Source organism: Ursus arctos, unplaced genomic scaffold (genome assembly GCF_023065955.2).
Source record: "Ursus arctos isolate Adak ecotype North America unplaced genomic scaffold, UrsArc2.0 scaffold_27, whole genome shotgun sequence".
NCBI lineage: Eukaryota > Metazoa > Chordata > Mammalia > Carnivora > Ursidae > Ursus > Ursus arctos.
Genome location: NW_026622952.1, coordinates 27985852 through 28007224, shown reverse-complemented (window position 1 = coordinate 28007224; position 21373 = coordinate 27985852). Strand labels below are relative to the sequence as shown.

Below are 21373 nucleotides of genomic sequence, written 5' to 3'. Positions count from 1 at the left end.
CTGCCAGCATTGCACAGGGGTTCCCTTTTCCCCACATCTTCCCAACACTTGTTATCTCTTATCTTCTTTTTTTTTTTTTAAGATTTTATTTATTTATTTGACAGAGACAGCCAGCGAGAGAGGGAACACAAGCAGGGGGAGTGGGAGAGGAAGAAGCAGGCTCCCAGCATAGGAGCCGGATGTGGGGCTCTATCCCAGAACGCCGGGATCACGCCCTGAGCCGAAGGCAGATGCTTAATGACTGAGCCACCCAGGCGCCCCTATCTCTTATCTTCTTGATGACCGCCATTGTCACAGGTGTCATAGATAATCTGTCATTGTGCTTTTGATTTGCATTTCCTGATGATTAGGGGTGCTGAGAACTTTTCATGTAGTTGCTGGCCATTTATATGTCTTCTTTGGAAAAATGTCTGTTCACTTCCTCTGCTCATTTTTTCAATTTGATTGTTTATTTTTATCGTTGTTGTTACTGAGTTCAGTGAGCTCTTTATATATTTATATGTGTATACATATTAACCCCTCAACTGATATATGGTTTGCAAATATTTTCTCCCATTCCATAGGTTGCCTATTCATTTTGTTGATTATTTCTTTTGCTGTGCAGAGCTTTGTAGTTTAACGTGGTCCTGTTTGTTGATTTTTGCTTTTGCTGCTTGTGCTTTTGGTGTCATATCCAAAAAAGTGCCAAGACAAATGTCAAGGAGCTTTTCCCCTATGTTTTCTTTTAGAAATGTTACAGTACCTGGTCTTATAGTAAGTCTAATCCAGTCTGAGCTAATTTTTGAGTGCTGTAAGATAGGAGTCCAACTTCATTGTTCTTCATGGGGCTGTCCAGTTTTCCCATCACCGTTTGTTGAAGACACTGTCATTTCCCCCATTGAATGTTCTTGGCTTCCTTCTCCTATACTGGTTAACTGTATATGCCGGGGTTTATTTCTGGACTCTTTTCTCTTCCATTGGCCTATGTGTCTATTTTTCTGCCAAAAGTATTTTATTGTTTTTTTGGTTTTGATTCTGTTGTAAACAGAGTCATTTTCTTTTTCAGATGATTTTTTGTTGGTGCGTGGAAGTGCTACTAATTTTTTTATGTTGATTTTGTACAACTTTCCTGAATTTGCTGACTAGATCTGACAGTTTTTTGGTGGAGTCCTCTGGATTTTCTGTATATAAAATCATGTCATCTGCAAAAAGAAATAATTTTACTTGTTCCTTTTCAATTCTGACTGCCTTTTATATTTTTCTTACCTGATTGCTCTGGCTAGGGCTTCTGGTACTGCGTTGAACATGAGTGGAGAGAGTGGGCATCCTTGTCTTGTTCCTGATCGTAGGGGAAAGCTTGCAATCTTTCATCACTGAGGATGATGCTGGCTGTGGGTTTGTCACATATGGCCTTTATTATGTTGAGATACTTTCTGTCTATACCTAATTTGTTAAGAGTTGGTGGTGGTTGTTGTTGTTTTGTCATAAATGGATATAATTTTGACAAATGCTCTTTCTGCATCTACTGAGATGAGCATATGATTTTTATCTTTCATTCGACTAATTTGATATGTCACATCTATTAATTTGCATGAACCATGGTGAGTGATCCTTTTAATGTACTGCTGAATTCAATTTGCTAGTATTTTATTGAAAATTTTTGCATCTATATTCATCAGGAATATTGGCCTGTAGTCTACTTTTATTGTAATATTATTTTCTGGCTTTAATATCAGGGTAATGCTGACCTTGTCAAATGAGTTTGGGAGTCTTCCCTCCTCTTTGATTTTTTGGAAGAGTTTAGGAGGATTGTCATTAATTCTTCTTTAAATATTTGGTAAAATCTACCAGTGAAGCCATCTGGTTATGGGTTTTCTTCATTTGTTTACTGATTCAATGTCCTTACTTGTAATTGGTTTGTTAAGATATTCTATTTCTTCCTGATTCAGTCTTGGTAGGTTGTATGTTTCTAAGAATTTATCCATTTCTTCTAAGTTGTCCAATTTATTTTTTATTATTTTTTAAATATTTTATTTATTTATTTGACAGAGAGGGGGAGAGAGAGCACAAGCAAGCACACAAGCAGGGGGAGTAGCAGAGGCAGAGGGAGAAGCAGGCTCTCCACTGAGCAGGGAGCCTGACGCGGGGTTCGATCCCAGAACCCTGGGATCATGACCTGAGCTGAAGGCAGACGCTTAACCGACTGAGCCACCCTGGCATCCCCTATGTCGTCCAATTTTTTAGAGTATAGTTGTCACAGTAGCCTCTTATGATCCTCTTTATTTCTGTGTTTCCAATTGTAATGTCTCCTCTCGTTGATAATTTTGTTGATGGGTCCTCTCTCTTTTTCCCTTGTTTAGTCTAGCTAAAGCTTTGTCAATTTTATCTTTTCAAAGAAGCAACTCTCAGTTTGGTTAATCCTTTCTATTGTTTTCCCGTTCTCGGTTTCATTTATTTTTGCCCTAATCTTTATTATGTCCTTCCTTCTGCTAACTTTGGGTTTAGTTTGTTCTTCTTTTTTTAGGTTCTTGAGGCGTGAAGTTAGATTGTTTATTTGAGTTCTTTCTTGTTTCTTAATATGGATGTTTATTGCTATGAACTTCCTCCTTAGAACTGCTTTTGCCACATCTCATAAGTTTCCTTGTGTTGTGTCACCATTTTGTTTCTCTCAAGATATTTTTTAATCTCCCCTTTAATTTCTTCTTTAATTACTGACTGTTAAGGAGAGTATTGTTTAATTTTTTCTGTATTCATCAGTTTTCCTCCTATTACTAATTTTGAATTTTATACCATTGTGGTCAGAGAAGATACTTGGTATCTTTTCAGTCTTCTTGAACTTACTTACTTGTTTTATGGCCTCACATATGGTATGCCAGTAAATGTTCCGTGTGCACCTGAAAGAATGTGTATTCTGCTGTTGTCAGATAGAATGTTCTGTGTATGTTTGTTAGGTCCATGTGGTCTATAGCATTGTTTAAATCCAGTATTTCTATATTGATTCTCTGGGTGGATGATCTATCCATTGTTAAAAGTGGTATATTAAAGCCCCAAACTTACTGTCTTGCTGTTTATTTCTCCTTTTAGTTCTGTTCTTGCTATGTATATTTTGGTGTTCTGATGTTGAGTACTTAAATATTTATAATTTTTATATCTTTTTGATGGACTGACCTATTTATCATTATATAATGACTTTCTTTGTCTCTTTAAACCATTTTTAGTTTAAAGTCTACTATACATTAGTACCTGTTTCACTAACCAAAAGAAACATGAAGAGGATTTTCACTTTTACAAAAAAGCCACTCCTGTACTAACGTAGATCTTTCATAAAAGGAAAGTAGTGTAGGTTTCATAGGAATCACTCTATTTTTGGATAGTGGGGGAAACCTGTAACTTATTTAAAATAGACAAATTTCTTGAAAAACCCAAACTACCAAGGCTTACTTAAGAAGTTAGAGGTAACATGAGCAGCCCTGTATTTATTAAATCTAATGTGCAATTTAAAGCATTTCAACAAAGAAAATTCAAGACCAGATAGTGTTGTTGTTAAATGTATACTTTCAAGCTTTTAAGAATAAGTAATACCAATTTTGCAAAAATCTTCCGTGTATTAGAAAATGAGAGAAGACTTACCAACTAATTTTGTGTGTGTGTGTGTGTGTGTGTGTGTGTGTGTGTGTGTGTGTTTTGAGGCCAATTGTATATTAATCCAAAACAGGGCAAAGTCTTTTCAAGAAAATAAAATTTAAAATAGAATAGTCTGGTGATGGGTAGTAAGGAGGGCACATATTGCATGGTGCAGTGGATTTTATACACAAGTAATGAATCATGGAACTTTACATCAAAAACTAGGGATGTACTGTATGGTGACTAACATAATATAATAAAAAATTATTATTAAAAAAAGGGGGGGGCCCCTGGGTGGCTCAGTCGTTAAGCGTCTGCCTTCAGCTCAGGGCGTGATCCCAGCGTTCTGGGATTGAGCCCCGCATCAGGCTCCTCCGATGGGAGCCTGCTTCTTCCTCTCCCACTCCCCCTGCTTGTGTTCCCTCTCTCGCTGGCTGTCTCTATCTCTGTCAAATAAATAAATAGCATCTTTAAAAAATAAAAAAATTTTAAAAAAGAATACTATCTCTCATGAATGCAAGTGTCACTTATAAAATTTTAGCAAATTTAACCCATCAATGTATCCAGAGGATAATATATTAAAATCAAATGGGGTATTTTCTAGGAATGCAAGATTGTTACAACATTCAAAAATTAATCAATATATTTCAGCCTATCAACAGACTGAGAAAAAGAGAAAATGTTTGATCATCTCCACACATACAGCACTAACAAATGACAACATCAACATCCACTTATGATTAAAAACTCAGCAAACTAGTAAATAAATAAGGATTTACTAACCTGTTCACAATATCTATCAAAAATTTTAAGCAACAATCTTATGTCTGGAGGTTTATACAGTGTAATAAATCCAGCAAAATAAAAAACATTTATACAGAACAGAAACAAAGAAATAAACTGTCTTCATTCACAGATGATGGTGTCATTTACTATGTAGAAAATCTCAAAGTGCACCAAAGAACTACTAGAATTATTAGTGGGTTTAGTAAGTTTGCAGGAAACAGAATATAAGTCAATTGTATTTACCTATGTGCAGCAATGGACAACTGAAAACTACAAAAAAAAAAAAAAAAAACCTCCACAATTTACAATAGTTCAAAAAACACGAAATAATTACAGATAAATCTAACAATATATATGCAAAATTTGCTTCCTGAAAACTACAAAACATTAAAGTAAGGAATTATAGAAGACCTAAATGAATGGGGGGACATGGCAGTGTTCACGGAATAGAAGATTGGTTATAGCCTGGATCTCAAGTCTCCCAAAACCGATCTGTACATCCAATATAATTCCAACCAAAATCCCAGCACAATTTTATTTTTTTTAATTGATAAGCTGATCATAAAATTTTTTTACTGAAATGCAAGGGTATATAATAGCCAAATCTTTGGAAAAGAAAAAGAATATTGAAAGACTTATACTATGTATTTTTAAATCTTACTATAAATGTGTAGTATCAAGACAGTGTACTTCTTTTTTTTTTTTAAGATTTTATTTATTTATTCGACAGGATAGAGACAGCCAGCGAGAGAAGGAACACAAGCAGGGGGAGTGGGAGAGGAAGATGCAGGCTCATAGCAGAGAAGCCTGATGTGGGGCTCGATCCCAGAACGCCGGGATCACGCCCTGAGCCGAAGGCAGACGCTTAACCGCTGAGCCACCCAGGCGCCCCAGACAGTGTACTTCTGATATAAGGATAGACATATAGATCAATGGGATAGAACAGAGTACAGAAATAGACCCACAAGAATAAAGCCAATTGAAATGTGACAGTGATAACTGCTATTGTCTGAATGTGAATGTCCCTCCCCCCAAATTCATGTGTTGAAATCCTAACTCCCCCCAAGTGATGGTATTAAGACATAGGACCTTTGGGGGGCAATTAGGTTACGAGGCAGGAGCTCTTAGAGGATGAATGCCATTACAAGAGTCCCCAGAGAGCATGCTTGCCCCTTCCATCATGTCAGGAACAGCAAGACATAGACAGTCTGGTCTAGAGAGGGGATCACACCAGAGCTCGACCATGCTAGTAAATCTGTCTTGGATTTCTGTCTCCTGAACTGTGAGAAATGAATTTCTGTTATTTATAAGCCACGCGGTCAGTGGTATTTTGTCATAGCAACCCAAGCAGACTAGGACAGAAAATGGATACAAAGACATGGAAATGCTACTGCGACAGACACCTGAAAATGTGCAACTGGCTTTGGAACCGGTCCCAGGCTGGAGGAGTTTTGAAGAAGCCCACGCTGCCACGAACAGGACCTTTAAAGGTGATGCAGATGGAGGCTCAGAAAAAAAAGAGCAGAAGGGCGGGGAAAGCCTCAGTCTTCATAGCGAATACCAAGTCACCCCGAACAGAATGTTAGTAGAAACAGACAGCAAAGGCCATTCTTTGAGGTCTCAGCCGGAAACGAGAAACGCGTTGTTGGAGAAAGAAGGAAGGGCCATCCTTATTACAAAACGTGGGAAAGAACGTGGCGGCGTTGTGTTCCTGTCCCAGTGTTCTGCGGAGGGCAACACTTAGGGGCCATGAAATTGGTATTTGGCTGAGCAAATATCCGAGCAAAGTGTTGCAGGGGTGGCCTGCTTGCTTTTGCCTGCTTATGTGAAATGCAGAAGGAGAGAAGTGACTTAAAGACAGAATTGTTAACGCAGAGAGGAAGCACCGCCTAAAAATGCGGAAACTCTCAGCCTGCCCTGTTGAAAGGAAGGGGAAATCACACCAAGGCATGTGAATCTGTTGGGGGGAGAACACGAAGGTTGTGGCCAAATCAGAGAAGGACATTGGTGAGGATGGGACACCTCAGCAAAAGCCGGAAGCTATTCATCAAGGCCATGGGTGCTGAGTCACCATCTCCGCAGAAGGGGGGACCACTGTCCAGTGGAAAATGACTCCGGAAAGCATCTCAGAGATTGCAGCGCTGTGCCGCCCATCACTGCGGCCGGAGTGGAATGATTTTGCAGGAGGAACGGTCTGCGGCCTGGTGCCACCTCCCAGGCAGGCTGTGCCCCTGCCCTTGGGCAGCCCCAGCCACAGCTCCAGCAGGCCTCAGGGTGCTGTGTGCTCTGCCGAGCAAAGCTGTGGGGGCATGGCTGCTTCCACCCAGATTTCCGAGATGCCCTGGAGAGCTGTGGGCCCCAGGCTGAGAATTACTGCGGCTGTGGGGCCAACACAGAGAGCCCCCATTAGGGCAATGCCTAGCAGAGCCATGGGGGCACGGTGGTCCCCAAGACTCCACACCAGTAGAGCAAATAGTGTGCATTATAGCCCAGGGGGGCTCTAGGCCTATGACACCAAGGCATGTGAACCCTGGCATGGGCCGAGCCCGCAGAAATGTAGTGGTAGGGACACCCAAAGATGCTGGGGGCAGGGATGCTTGCAGCCTCGGAAGCCCAAACCCTGCCCTAGTGGGTCTGGAAGTTGGGACCTCCCATGCCCCAGTGGGCCTGAAGGGCAGTGTCGAGCCAAAGATTTTTCTCCGGCCTACCCCACTATGTTGTGCCAGGTGCCGAGAATCACCCACCCCTTGCCCTAGGGCAGTGTGCTGGCATGCCGGAGGATGGGCACAAGTTCCACGACTCTCCCTCCCTCCCAAAGGAGAGGTTTCAGAGTCCATGCACTTTTACCAAGGCCACATTGTCCAACCAGCTGCTGAGCTCCATGTGCTGGTGTGGAGGGGGAGTCTAGGAGAGGGGGGCACAAAGGGGATCATCAGCGAGCACTCAGGCTGGCTGCTGGGGTTCATGAAGAGCCTGGATAGTGGGGGTTTGCAGACTGGTTGTTGAAATCCATGTGTTGGTGGCTGTGAGTCCTGCAACTTCTCTTACTTCTCATCTGCCCGCAGATGATGCCCAGGTCCCCTCAGCACTCTGGGTGTGTTGAGACAGAAACGGACCTCTCAGGCAGTGTTCCCCAAAGCAAGGAGAAGCTGTCAAGGGCATCTCTCTCTGTGCTGAGCTCTGCCACCCTGGAGCAGGGGTGACAGGTGACAGGTAAAGGATCTTTTCTTAACCTTTTCCATATGGCTGTTGTCAGATGAGTAAGGAGATTATTCTGTAGTCAGCAAGAGAGAACAAGATAAAAAGTGGGCAGAGCAGCTTTCTGGAACCTACCACCGGTCACTTTAGTCTGCCCATCTCTCTTTGATGGCACTTGTGATGCAGCCAAAGCCTTTTGTTCTTTCGAGGTTGTGAAATCTTTCCCGCATATCTGTAAAGGTTTTGTCTTTCTCTTGTTTAATTCTCCTCCCCCCACAACTATGATTCCGTCTATTAGAATATAGTCTCTTAGGTTTTTTCCTGAGTTATAGGAGACACAATGGTTCTAGGATAAATGAAAAAAACAAGCTGTTTTCATCATCTCTGGCACGCCAGCTCCAAATTATAGACAATGGATGCCACACTGTTTTAAATGAACTAAGCCAGATTAAAGGCCTCTTCTGAACTCTCAGGCTCCGGAACACTCACAGGAAGTTAGTCTAGTTGAGGAACAAATATTGTGCAACGAATTTTGCGAAGTCCGGGTATGCATCAGTAATACAGGGTTATTTATAATGACTTGGTGGAGAGGTTCGGTTTATCACATCAACCCAAAAAAGGCACAGTCTTTGTAAAATAAATGCAACTCGGGTGTGGTGCTTATCCAGTTTATCCCCGATAGTGGAGAGAGGAGGGGAGGAGGAAGAAATGGAAAGCAAACCATCGCGATCTTTCACTGTTTGTGCACTCGGTTCACGACCTGCAGTACATCTCCAATGTTTTAAGGTCAGTTTTGCCCTAAAGTGAGTTAAGACTCTACCAGATTAGGGGTGCCTGGGTGGCTCAGAAGGTGTCTGCCTTCACCTCAGGTCATGATCCCGGAGTCCTGGGATCGAGTCCCACATTGGGGTCCCGGCTCAGCAGGGAGGCTGCTTCTCCCTCTGCCTCTCCTGCTGTTTGTGGTCTCTCTGTCTCTCTGTCTCTGGCTCTCTCTCTCTCAAATAAATACATAAATCTTTTTTTAAAAAAAGACTCTACCAAATTATTGTGGAAAAGGTCCACGCTCTGAGAATTAAAAACAAAACCAAAAAGAATTCATAGATTCTGCATTATAGAAGAAAGGAGTCCTCACACCAAACCACATCTCTTTAATCATCAAAATTCTCTTAGCAAAAACTAAGACTCCTGAGAGTCTACTTTGAGGTATGTTGTTGAGTTGAGGTCTTCCGACACTCGGGACAGGAAAATGAGACCTCATGACACTGATGAGAAGATGACTCACAGTCAGGAGTTATACAGCAGCAGAAAGTCTATACAGAGAGGGATACTGACAGCATGCTCTTGAAAGACGCCTCTGTATTTTTACAGTAAAATGTGTCGGTCCTATGACGGGGAGTTATTTGTCTCGCGGGGTAAAAGATTGAGAATGTCTTAATGATCACAGTGTTCCTTCTTCAGAGGGAAATGTAAAAATCTCTTTGTTGGTTGAGGTTTTTCCTTTTAGATTATGTAATATACATTACTGTCGGTCTTCAAGCTCTCATTCCCTGTCCTTTCTTGTTTTCATCTCCTTCCAGTTATCAGCCATACAGTGAAAATCGTTATGTATTATCCCAGATGATATCCTCCTGCCCTATTCCAGTTTTCTCCCTTTTCCCAACCTACAGCTCTTCCCACCCCTGTTGGTTTCTGTATTTCCCCTCTATTTTGTACCGTGTGTGTCTATTTAACTGTGTTGTGTATAACTGTATCTTCATTCGCAATATTTTTGTTAAACCCTTGGTCTTTTGGTGACAACTTCAAAAAATATTTTTGTTACATAAATGGGCTTTTTCACTTTTAAAGAGATTGTTTGAATCTGAAGATGAGTCACAAAGAAGTAGTATCTGGAGATTTGAAATCCATATTTATTTTTATTGACGAGGGGTAGTAGGAATCGGCAATAAAGCTGGAAGTGTTTATTATATGTATTCCAATGATTTTAGATGCAAAGAACTTCCTTTTGATGCTTTTCCTCGTTTCATTTCAACTTATGCTTAAGGGGTTCTTGATAATCTGAATAGACAAGTGGTGTTGGAATTGGTATAAGAATCCACCATGACCTACAGCATCTCCATCTTCTTCTGCAGGCACCAATCTGGTCCTCTGTTAATTTGCAGATGTCTCTTCTGCAAATGCCAGACAGATTTAAACAACGGTTTTCACCAGAAGCCAAACCACTTCTTACTGCAGAAGAAGAGAGGCAGTGAAATAATTAGTTCATGAGTGGAATGTAAGCCCTGAAACACTGTTACGTGTGAGAATAAAAGGGTTCTGATATGAGCATTTCTATGTGGAGAAAAGAAGCTGGACAAAAGCTCTATTCAGTTCTGTCACCTCCACTGTCCTTTTTTACCCAACAGCCCAAGTGTTAACAAACCCCTCCCTCCTTATAAGTTCGTGGCATTGCTAATTTATGCTTCAAAAAGAACCTTGGTAAATGTCACAGTGGAACAACAAGGGGATGAACAAAATACGTGTCCACATGAAATTGTGAGGAGGCCATCATTAAGCAAGAGCGCTTATGGGGGATCAAAGAATTGCAATCTGGGGTACAGAGATTTGGTTAGCAGCCCAGATATTGTCCTACTAGGGAGCAAAAGTCAGAGGTTTTTAAAGCAAAATGGGAATGCATTGTATACATTGTTCACAAAGAATTTTTGATTGGTGCTGGTGGCAGAAAGCTAATTTTGGCTGGATCTGGTTGGTTGCTAAGGATCTCACTAAGCAAAATCTCTTACTGTAGCAAGTTGCAGGTGTTCGGGCTGAGTCCTTGGAATATTTGCAGTTTGGCCCAGTTCAAAAGTTCATGGTTCCACAAGTGAGGATGTGCATAAGGCCCACCTCCTAAACGGCCTCCCAGCTCCATTTTAAAACCCCTTGACATAATTGACCCCATTTCATTTTCCTTTCACATCTATGTTCTAAATATACCAATTTCTTCATTGTTTTACTCCTTTTATATGGCCCTTCAACAAATATTTGCTGAGCATCTTCTATTCAGCAGACATTTTTCTTTGCACTAACAACAGAACAGAGAAAATGGAAGGAATGTTTTTTATTCTCACGAGACTTATCTTCAGGGAATGAAATCCAACCAAACAAAAATAGGTGGCTGAAATAATTTCAGAAAGTGGCGTTTAGAATAAAATAATACAGTAATCCAGCAGATATAGTCTGCAGTTCATAGAAGGGACAAAGAGAGGCTCTTTGAGGATGTAGCATTTGAGCTGAGGTCTGATGAGGGCATGAAAAAGACAAGCAGATATTCCTGTGAGGGCGTTGCAGGCGTATGGAGCAGCAAGAGCAAGGTCCCTTGCTTAGTTTAGTGGAAGAACAGAAAGACCTGTGAAGGTTGAGCATTATGGGACAAAATAAGTTCGGTAAGACATGAGATGAGGTAAGACAGAATGAAGATCCCATGTCGCTTGCAGACCACAGTGAGCCTGTAGGTCCCCGTACGTGCTGCTGCAGTCCTCTTACTTCATCTCCCTTAACAGTCTACGTGCTCATTCTTCTTTTACAATGGTCAGTTTGTGGCATCTGGGTGGCTGAGTCGGTTAAGCGTCTGCCTTCATTAATGGGTAGTAAGGAGGGCACGTATTGCATGGTGCACTGGGTGTTATACGCAAGTAATGAATCATGGAACTTTACATCGGAAACCAGGGATGTACTGTATGGTGACTAACATAATATAATAAAAATTATTATTAAAGAAAAGCGTCTGCCTTCAGTTCAGGTCATGATCCTGGAGTCCAGGGATCCAGCCAGGTATCAGGCTCCTTGCTCAGCAGGGAGCCTGCTTTTCCCTCTGCCCCTCCCCCGCACTTGTGCACACGCTCTCCCGCGCTCTCTCTCTCTCTCTCTCTCTCTCTCGTGCACTCCCACTCTCTCAAATAAATTATTAAAAATAAATTAAAATGTTCAGTTTTGTTTGTTTTTTACCTTTCCCACCTCCTTCTTTTGTCCTATCTGGTAGCTGAAGGGTCTGGCGAAGTTTCAGGAAAACAGATTGTGTGGATATTAGTGGTACTAGTCTGTTCTACAGACACATAAATCCATTTCTTCATGTTTCAGTCAGCTCAGAAACAAGCAGAAGTTATTTTTTTCTCTCTGAATCTAGGTGTGATCTACCTAACTCAGTGTACCTTAGTCACTGAGTGTATCAGAAGGATAAATAAATTCGTGGATGTTCTGAACAATCCTTTCAATTGTATCTAAAAAGCTGAAAAGTTGTCATCACATCCAGACCATTATTTTCTCCAGATGATTTACACCATAGCCAAGTTAATTGGATAGGAAACTGTCTAACACCAGAGCTGATGACCTGGCACTGCAATCCTCAAAATAAAACGAGTGCAGAGTAGATAAGCCACCTACGAAAGACGTAGAAGAGGACAGTTAAGCTTCAGTTGGTGTCTCCTCTGTATTGAGAGTTTGCATAGTGTCAAGGATTTCCCACCCATGAGGTAACGGAGGGTCCACTCGCTAATGGAGGGACCCAAACAAGTAAGAATTTTTCAGTCATCACATTACTTTTATTTATATTTGCCTATGAGGCCATTCCTAGCTCAGAATGGTAAGACGATATTTTTAGATTAAAATTTGATGATAATGTTCCTCTTTGCTGTAGCAGAATAACATATGCAATATACACCGTTGATCAAGTAATTTAAATATTCATAAGGGGAGAATTGAAAAGAAAACCAATTTGATCAATGATTTCTGATAAATGTTATTTTAAAAATAAGAAGAGAAGAATATTACCTTAACCAAATTAAAACTCATCTGAACACAAAAATCCATATAGCATTTCATAGTGAAATACTAGCCTTAATCCCATTAAAATGAGAGGGGAAAGAAGAATGTCCACTGTTGATACTATATTAATATAGTTCTGAAATTTTTGAACTACGCTATGAGTCATAAGAAGAAAAGTCAGTGATGGCTTGAGCTTACTGCTTTTCCTCTTCATCTATTCCTCCTCAAATGCCATTCAAATTATGTAGGTAGCATTTTTGAACGAGTCTGTAGGAGTGCCCAGAACCACGGAGTACCATCAGTACATCAGAAACAGAAATTCCTGAAAGATACCAAACAAATATGATCTGATTGAAAGAACGATTTAGGCTTTGGCCACAGTTGCAAGTTAGATACTCTCAAGTGACTGCCATTATAGAATAAATGGATCGTAGAGAAGAGCTCTGAAATATTGCTATTCTTGAAAGTGGTAGGGCAGTTTCCTAGAGTACTCATTCCTTCAAGGACAAGTCTGTGAACTGAAGCTTAAGCAGCGCGCCCCCTGGATTGGTTGGCTGGCTGGGGTAGGGTACTCAAGTAAACATGCAGGAGGTTTCACAATGGTAACTTTGTACGGTAACAGAGACACATTCTCAGTTTAGACCCAAGGATACTGGCAAACTAAAGATAAGCCTTCACTGTGACAAATCATCAGGAAGATAAGGCACCATTAGCAAAAGTTAATGAAATAAACAACATATTTGGACCCTCAAGGACTAAAGGTACTGGCACTGCCAATGTGACAAATAATTAAATGTCTATGTATCAAATTGTTTAAAGAAATAAAGCCTATTGTCACAAAGCTGCACAAACAAGGAAATAGATGATAGAATAAATGGGCAGACTTAAAAAATAGAAACTTCTAGACATGAAAAAAATTTTTGAAAGAAATAAATATATTAATGACCAATTACTAGACAAGAGAATTAGTGAACAAAGAGCTATATCTAAATGATTTACCCAGAACTTAGAACTAAGACACAAGGTCTCACATTTATTCTAGGACAAGAGAGGAACGAGAGGAGGCAGTGCTTAAAGAGATTCTCCATAAATAATGGAAAAATACAAATCCACAGAATCAAGATAAAAAGGCATTCCTAACAGGTAATATAAAAGATATTCACATTAAGTCATAAAACAAATGCTAGATTATAGGAACATTGAAAAAAAGGACAAAAACTTGAAATACTAATTTAGAAGTAATAATAGATTTTAAAATAAAAATTAAAAAAATAATAAAAATAATAATAATTAAGCTATGGCAGCAGAGTGAAAGCCAAAAAAGAATGGCCTGCGAGGGAAAAGTACCGCTGGTGTAGAATTGGGTACTCAGTAATGCTTTCTTTCCAGAATAAGGATAACATTTACAAATTGACAGATAAAGACTGAAATGATTTACCACCAAGATTTCTATAGCAAAGGAAATCCTAGAGGACATACACCATGAAGAAAGAATTTAACACAGAAAGAAGTTGCCCTCAGAGTCAACATGGAATTCTAGTAAATACCAGTAAACTGATGATAGTAATAATAATGCTCTCCAACAGATGGGGTTTGAAAAAGAATAGAAGTGAACTTCTATTTAGGATGTAAAAGTTACAGAAGAAATGGCTCTTTTTCTGACCAAGAGAACAAGCTGAATAATTCACTTAAAAGCCCAGCACGGAGCTGCGTTCTCCCAGAAAGCGAGTTAACTAAAATCCAAAGTGACAGGGTCCTACTGAAAGGGAGGGGGAGTGACACCACCGGGATGGTGGTGTGGGAGACCCCAGCCTCCAACCCCCCACGAAGATCAACAGTTAGACGGCTATCCATGAGCATAAACCACCCTGAAAGAGCTCTGCTGTCCACTTAAACATCAGAGCAACACAGTGAGACAAAAAGCCTGTGAGTAACTGCACAGAAAGGGATAGAAGAGCAGCTTTGGTTTGCCTGTGACACTCCATCCTCCAGGTCAGCACCGCTTGGCACCAACAGGGAAGCCCCTGTCTAGAGAATGCCCACCTACCAGGGAAGGGGAGGAAGGTGAGTAACCAGCTCACTCAGCCTTTGGGGTACCACCTGAAGGACCCATTTCCATTTCACGCCCACCCCTTCCAGACTGGCAAAGCAGCAATGTGTGGAGGTGGCTAGGGATGGAGGAGAAAAGCAGGGGCTACTGTAACGGCCACGTGAAGCTGGTGACTGCTGTCCCAAGTGACCTGCTCTGCCAGAACCCCAGCAACTTTTGCTGTAGAAGAAACCAATGGCCAGCGCAGCCGCCACAGACCCCTGCACATTTCCCTGGGTTGTCACCCCACAGGGGTTCTCCTTCACTGATGCCAGCCACCTGGGTCCCTTCCTACTCCTTCCCCTGCTCTGCCCCCTGCCAGAGCTGGGGACCTACACCAGCATCCAGCCTAAGCCTCTGTAGCTTCTCAATTGCAGGACATCAGTGGAGACCCCCACACCTGACCCCCATGCCATGCCTGCACTTTGGGGCCATGGACTTGCACACCTCTGGTCTGATCCCTGTTTTTGGCCTCCATTGCTGTGCCCACTGATGCTGAGATCTTGCAGCCATGGAAGTCCACACCAATAGCCAAGACCCCCACGACTGCTTATGGACCAGGATTTGAGCAATTCAGAAGAGGAGGGAACGCTCCCAAACTCATTTGACAAGGCCAGCATTACCCTGATAACAAGGCCAGATAAGGACAATATAAGAAAATAAAACTATAGGTCGATATTCTGAGTGAACATAGATCCAAAAATTCTTAACCAAATACTTGCAAACCGAATTTAACAATATGTTAATAGGATCATATACCATGATCAAGAATGACTTTTCCCTGGGATGCAAGGATGTTTCAACATATACAAATCAATAAATGTCATACACCTCATTAATAGAATGAAAGATAAAAATCATCTGATTATCTCAATAAATGAAGAAAAAACATTTGACAAAATTCAGTGTCCTTTCATGTGAAATACTCAATAAACTGGGTATAAAAGGAACATACCTGAACATAATAAAGGCCAAATACGACAAACCCACACCTAACAAGATTCTCAGTGGTGGAGTTTGAAGGCTTTCCTCTAGATCAGAAAAAAAGCAAGTGTTTGCGCTGTCAGTACTCCTATTAAACATAGTACTGGAAGTCCTAGCTAGAGCAATCAAGCAAGAAAAAAAAAATAAAAGGTATCCAAATTGGAAATGAAGAAGTAAAATTGTCTCTGTTTGCAGATGACATTATATATGTCATTGATATTATATATATGTCATCATTATATATGTCATATATATATATACATATATATATATACATATATATATATGTATATATAGTGTATAATTAACTCAAAATGGATTAAGGACTTCAGTGTAAGACCCAAAGCTACAATAGTCCTAGAATAGGACAAAATTGCCTTGACATTGGTCTTGGAGATGATTATTTAGTTGACACCAAAAGCATAAGCCACAAAAGCAAAAATAAGTGAGTGCGACTTTAGCAAACTGAAAAGCTCCTGCACAGCTAAAAAAAATAATCAACAAAATGAAAAGGCAGCCTACAGAATGTGAGGAAACATTTACAAACCATATATTTGATAAGGGGTTAATATCCAAAGTATATAAGGAAGCCATACAACTCAAAAGCCAAAAAAAAAAAAAAAAAAAAAAAACCCTTCAAACAATTCAATTAAAATATGGGCAGAGGACTTGACTAGACTCTCCTCTCAGAGCAGACTACCAAATAGCCAGCAAGTACATGAAAACGTGTTCATCACTCATCATCAGAGACATGCCGTCATCACAGAGACAAGAGATAATAACTACTGGCAAGGATGCAGAGAAAGGGGAACTCCCGTGCGCTGTTGGTGAGAATGTAAATTGGTGCAGCCACTGTGGAAAACAATATGGAGATTCCTCAAATAATTAAAAATAGAACTACCATATGATCCAGCAATCCCACTTTTGAGTATATATCTGAAGGAAATGAAATCACTATCTCAAAGAGATATCTGCATTCTCATTTGCATTGCAGCATTAGTCACAATAGCCAAGACATGGAAACAATCTAAGCGTCCATCAACAGATGATGGATGAGGAAACTGTGATGTATGTAACAATGGAATATAACTCAGCCATATAAAAAAGATAGCCTGCCATTCGTGACCACATGGATGGACTTCGATGGCACTATGCCGTGTGAAATGAGTTAGAGGAGGACAAACACTGTATGATCTCACTTATATGTAGAGTCTACTAATATCGAATTCATGGAAACAGAGGGAATGGTGGCTGCCAGGGGCTGAGAGGTGGGGAAATGGGGAAATGTTGGTCAAGGTGCACACACTCTAAATTACAAGATGAGTAAGTTCTGTGGAGATAATGTACAGTATGGTGACTGTAGTTAACAATGCTGTATTGTGTCCTTGAAAGTTGTTAGGAGAGTAGAGATGTAGTGTTCTCACCATAGCAACAGCAAAATGGTAATTAAATGAGGTAAAGGACACGTTAACTATCTTATGGTGTGTGGTAAATGTTTCATAATACATAGGTGAATCAAATCATCACAGTGTTTGTCTTAAACTTACACAATGTTATATGTCAATGACATCTCAATAAATCTGGAAAAAATTAAAAAAATAAAAGAGGGGACCCACAGGTGCTTGTATAAATAGCAGGAGGAATCAGCTACTGCTGGAGCCAAGAGGGAAACAGCTGAACTTCAGACAAATTTTCAGGGTCTGGGTGTGGGCTTTTGTAGCATAAATCATAGTATCACTTGGTCCCAGATACATCAGACTCACTCTTTTTTCATGCCCTTCCATTGAGTGTTTTTAAGAGAGATTGGGTAGAGGGCAAGAACCATCTGTGACCTGTTTGGTGGACAGGAGTATAGAATCCTGAACCCGAGCAGGAGAATTACAAAGTCTCCCCTTAAGTACCAGCAGCTGCCTGCCACTGCAGCGGGTGAGGACAAGCTGAGAAAATCCACTCCTCCTCCAGTCACAGGAGCACAGGTAGACAGGCCTAATGGAGTCTGCTGCAGGGCTGGGCACGGGAACTGAGGGAGATTCTGTAGACACTCAGGCCTTTCACGGAGTGTGGAGCAGCTGCTCTCTGAGGCTGGACATGGACAAGAGCCCTGAGGGAGATCTCCTAAGGCCAGAGGAGCCAAGAGTGGCTCCATGGAGTGCCAGCCGCAGCACACTGTGAAGGGGGAAACCATAGGGGAGGAAATCCAGGAGTTCAGATCTGGATATATTACCTTTGAAATTAAACGTCCAAACAGAGATATAAATTATGCCACTGGGTATTCATTACAAGCCCGGAGCTGAGAAGAGGTCCAGGAGGAGAGTTTAAATGGATGGGACTGGCTCCAGGGAGTAGATGGAGAGAAGGAAGAGAAGAAGACCAGGAACTGAGCCCTGGGACTCTCCAATATGGAGAACATTGGGAGAAGAGGAAGAAGTAGCAAAAGAAATGAGGGAGGTGCCTCTGGGGGACTGGGCTGGGGATCAGGTGAATGTGCTCCCCTGGAAGCCGACTGAAGAAAATACATGATGAAGAAGAGAGCGACATCTGTCTTCATGCTGGTGATGAGCCAAGCCAGGTCACAAGGGTTAGTGACCTTGTGGTGAGTGACCGTTGGATCCGGCGATGTGGAGACCCTTGGTGACTGAAAAGCAAAGCTTCAGTAGCAGGGAGAGGGGTCGGGAGAGTGCCTGCTCAGGCTATCTTTAAGGATTCGAGGAGAAGAACTGGAGGTGGAAAATATGGACAACTATTTTGAGGTGTTTCACTGCCAAATGAAGCCAAGAAAGGGCGATAGCATTGGAAGAAGAGAGAAAGAAAAAAAAAAGGTTTTGCCCTAAAATCAGAGAAACAAAAGCATCTTTGTATGCTAATGGTAATAATCCAGTAGAAAGAAAATGGATGATAGGATGAAGAGGGAAGAATTGTCACTAAGAAGTACAAGAGGGGACGGGGTGCAGTGTACAAACGTATGATACCCTTTTATTTTCTCTGAACATCTGCAGCATCTGTTGTGAATTCAAACCTAGACGTTCCTGAGATGGTTATTTTAAGTATGTCTCATTTTTTCTTGATCCCTGTCCCCGGATTATTATAAAATGTATTACTCTTTAAAATACCAACTTTTTGTCTTGTTGATTCTTTTATATATTTGTGTCTCTTTCATTTGCTTCTCTAAATTCTAACTTACCTTCATCCCTCAGTTTTGACATATAGCTTATTTTAGTATGATTCATTTGCGAATTTTCATTTTGGGATTTCCTTTGATGCATGCCTATTGCAGAAGGGTATTTCTGCATTTCTAAATATTTATAACTTTGCTAATGATTTCTGGCTTAAACGAATTTTTTTCCAATTTTGCAAAATTTTATTATTTTTATTTTTTCCAGTTTTACTGAGAGAGCATTGTCAGAGAGCGTTGTGTAAGCTTGAAGTGCGCAACGTGTTGATTTAATGCACTAATAATTTTGATCTTCCAAAATTTTGATAGCTGCTTGATGATTGAGTAGACGGCCATTTTTATAAATGCTTTGGCTGTACTTAGGAATTGGCGTTCTGTAGTTGGATGTAGCGCATGCAGATTCTTCCTGAGAGACTTGAGAGTAGGATCAGTCTCCTTGGTTCGTAGGTGGCCATCTTCTCGTTGTGTCTCCACACTGTGTTCCCTTTGTATGTGTCTGTGTCCAAATTTCCTCCTCTTACAAGAACACCAGTCATATTGGGTTAGGTCCCACCCTAATGACTTCATTTTAACTTAATCACCACTGTAAAACCCCAGTCTCCAAATATGGTCACTTCTGAGGTACTGGAGTCTTGGGATTTAACAGATGCATTTTTGGAAAGACACAAGTTAGCCCATAACACCTTCCTTTTCCTTCTAACCTTTCTGAATGCTTTCATTTTAGGTGGGCTTTTGGTTTTGTTGTTGTTTTGGTTTGGTTTTTGTTTGTTTTTTAAGAATAATACAGTTGAGTTTAGTTGCTTGATCTTTAAAATAAGCACTAATTATCCTTGATTTGAAGTAGAAAATTAACCTATTTGCACTTTAATGTCATCACTAATATATTTGAGTTTAATTCTACTATCTTACTTAGCTTTCTGTTTGCCTAGTCTCTATTCCTTTTCTCTCTCTCAGTTTCTCTTTTCTACTGGATTATTTTTAATCATCTCTTTCTTTTCTATTAGTTGGGAAATTAAACTTTTGTTCCCATTCTTGTAGTAGTTCTCATGAAATTAAAACATATGTTCTTAATATAGCAAAGTCTAAAATTAGTCAAAATATTTATCCTTATATAATGCAATGACGTTACATCTTTGTCATAATTATTTAACTTCTCCCAATTATTTACTTTTGTTGTCGAATATTTCAATTCTACATCTATTTTTAATCCCTACCACTTTCAAACACTTGATGGGTTCCTAAATTGGAACTTGGGTTCATCCAAGTTTGAGAAGAGTGTATTTTCTCCTAGTAAAGCTGAAGATTCATATTATAAGACTCCATTCTATCCCTAAGATGGCACTCCAGGGAAACCAAGACATATGAGAGAAGTTTTATAGTAAGATTATTTACAATAGCCAGCAACCAGAAAAACATGAAATTTCCATCATCATTACAAATGATTGATTTGTCAATCATACATCAATAAAGCTGAGGGAAACTTGTGAAAATAACCTATGACCTTATTTTATTCCAACATTACCGAATCTTTGGGTGACGTGATTTCTTGAAAGTCTTGCTACTGTTAGTTGACTTTGTTTGATGCTCACCAACTCAATGTTTTTCTTAATTCACTGACAGACTCCTAGCAACTTTCCTGCATTCGCTCAGTATGTGTGGCATTTTTTTTCTGGTTCTCTCGATGGTATTCTCTCCCTTTTCTTCTCCAATTCCCTCTTATCCTCTCATCTCCTTACTTCCATTTTCTCATCTTCTCTATTTTGTCTTCTCTTTTCATGCTACTGGCTTCCCCCAAGCATTCCCAGGTACTCCTGAAGCTTTAGACATTTATTACTGAACAATGATATGACTCCTGCACCGATTTCTCATCTGAATACAAGGTCCATATTTTCAATGTTATACACTTACACCGGAAAGACGCATAGGTTCTCAAAACTTAAGATGTTGAAACTGACCCTGATTTTGTCCTTGTCTGAAATCTCAAAAACAAAGAAATATAAAAACAAACATTCTCCTTACTGTATTTTCTTTCTGGGTCAATGCCCTTTGACTTTTCTCAGGAACCCAAGAATTATCATTCCAGTGCATTCATTTGTTCATTAACTATAATCAGTTATAGCTTTTACGTGTTCCTTTCACATGTTCCTCTTCACCGAGTTATTGCTTAGTCATACTCTCTTGTAGGTAAAGTCCCATGATCGTTCCCTTTCAGGCTGCCCCACCTTCTTCATTGCTTAAAGAGATGTTTCTAAATGCAAATGAGTTTGTCCATTCCATTTTCAGAGCCAGCCAGTACATGGCGAGCTCCTCCTCCCTCAGCATGTGCCCTCAGGACCCTCTGTGGGCTGCCTCTGATTCTCTTTGCCAGCCCTCAGGCACGATCACCTCGCCTCAACGTGGTGCTTGCTGAACCTGAAATACACCATGAGCGTCACATCTTGGTGTCTTTACTCATGTCCATTCATGTGTCCGGTCCTCAGATTCACTTAGCAAATCATCTTTCATTTACAAGTGATACAATCATGATTGCTTTCATAAAATCAGTGTTTTGTGGGCTTTTTTCCTTTAACTAATCTCACAGAATTTGCTCTCTTCCTCTCTAACCCCATGTTCCCAAACATTCATGCTTTAACTTTTCACTTATTTTGATATAATCGTTCAGTTCTCTGTTTGTCTCCTCCCGTAAAACTTTGAGATCCTTATGTATAGTGATATGGTTTACTTATTTTTTAGGGCTAAAG

At 40.4% G+C, this 21373-nt stretch overlaps 1 protein-coding gene across 1 annotated transcript; it reads right to left on the bottom strand.

The window, feature by feature from the left end:
- Positions 1 to 9607: 9607 nt before the first annotated feature.
- LOC113262017 (beta-defensin 109) lies at positions 9608 to 18687 on the bottom strand. The gene is made up of 2 exons (XM_048226277.1): positions 18642 to 18687; positions 9608 to 9813 (listed from the first exon to the last, which is right to left on the bottom strand). Exons 1-2 carry the CDS (start codon positions 18685 to 18687, stop codon positions 9608 to 9610), a joined length of 252 nt encoding a protein of 83 aa, XP_048082234.1.
- Between the last annotated feature and the right edge of the window lie 2686 nt (positions 18688 to 21373).

Coding starts and splice junctions, on each gene's coding strand:
- LOC113262017 (XM_048226277.1), bottom strand. CDS start 18,687: ATGAATCATACTAAAATAAGCTATATGTCAAAACTGAGGGATGAAG. Junction 9,814..18,641: donor GTCAAAACTGAGGGATGAAG/GTAAGTTAGAAT, acceptor CTTCTTCTGCAG/TAAGAAGTGGTTTGGCTTCT.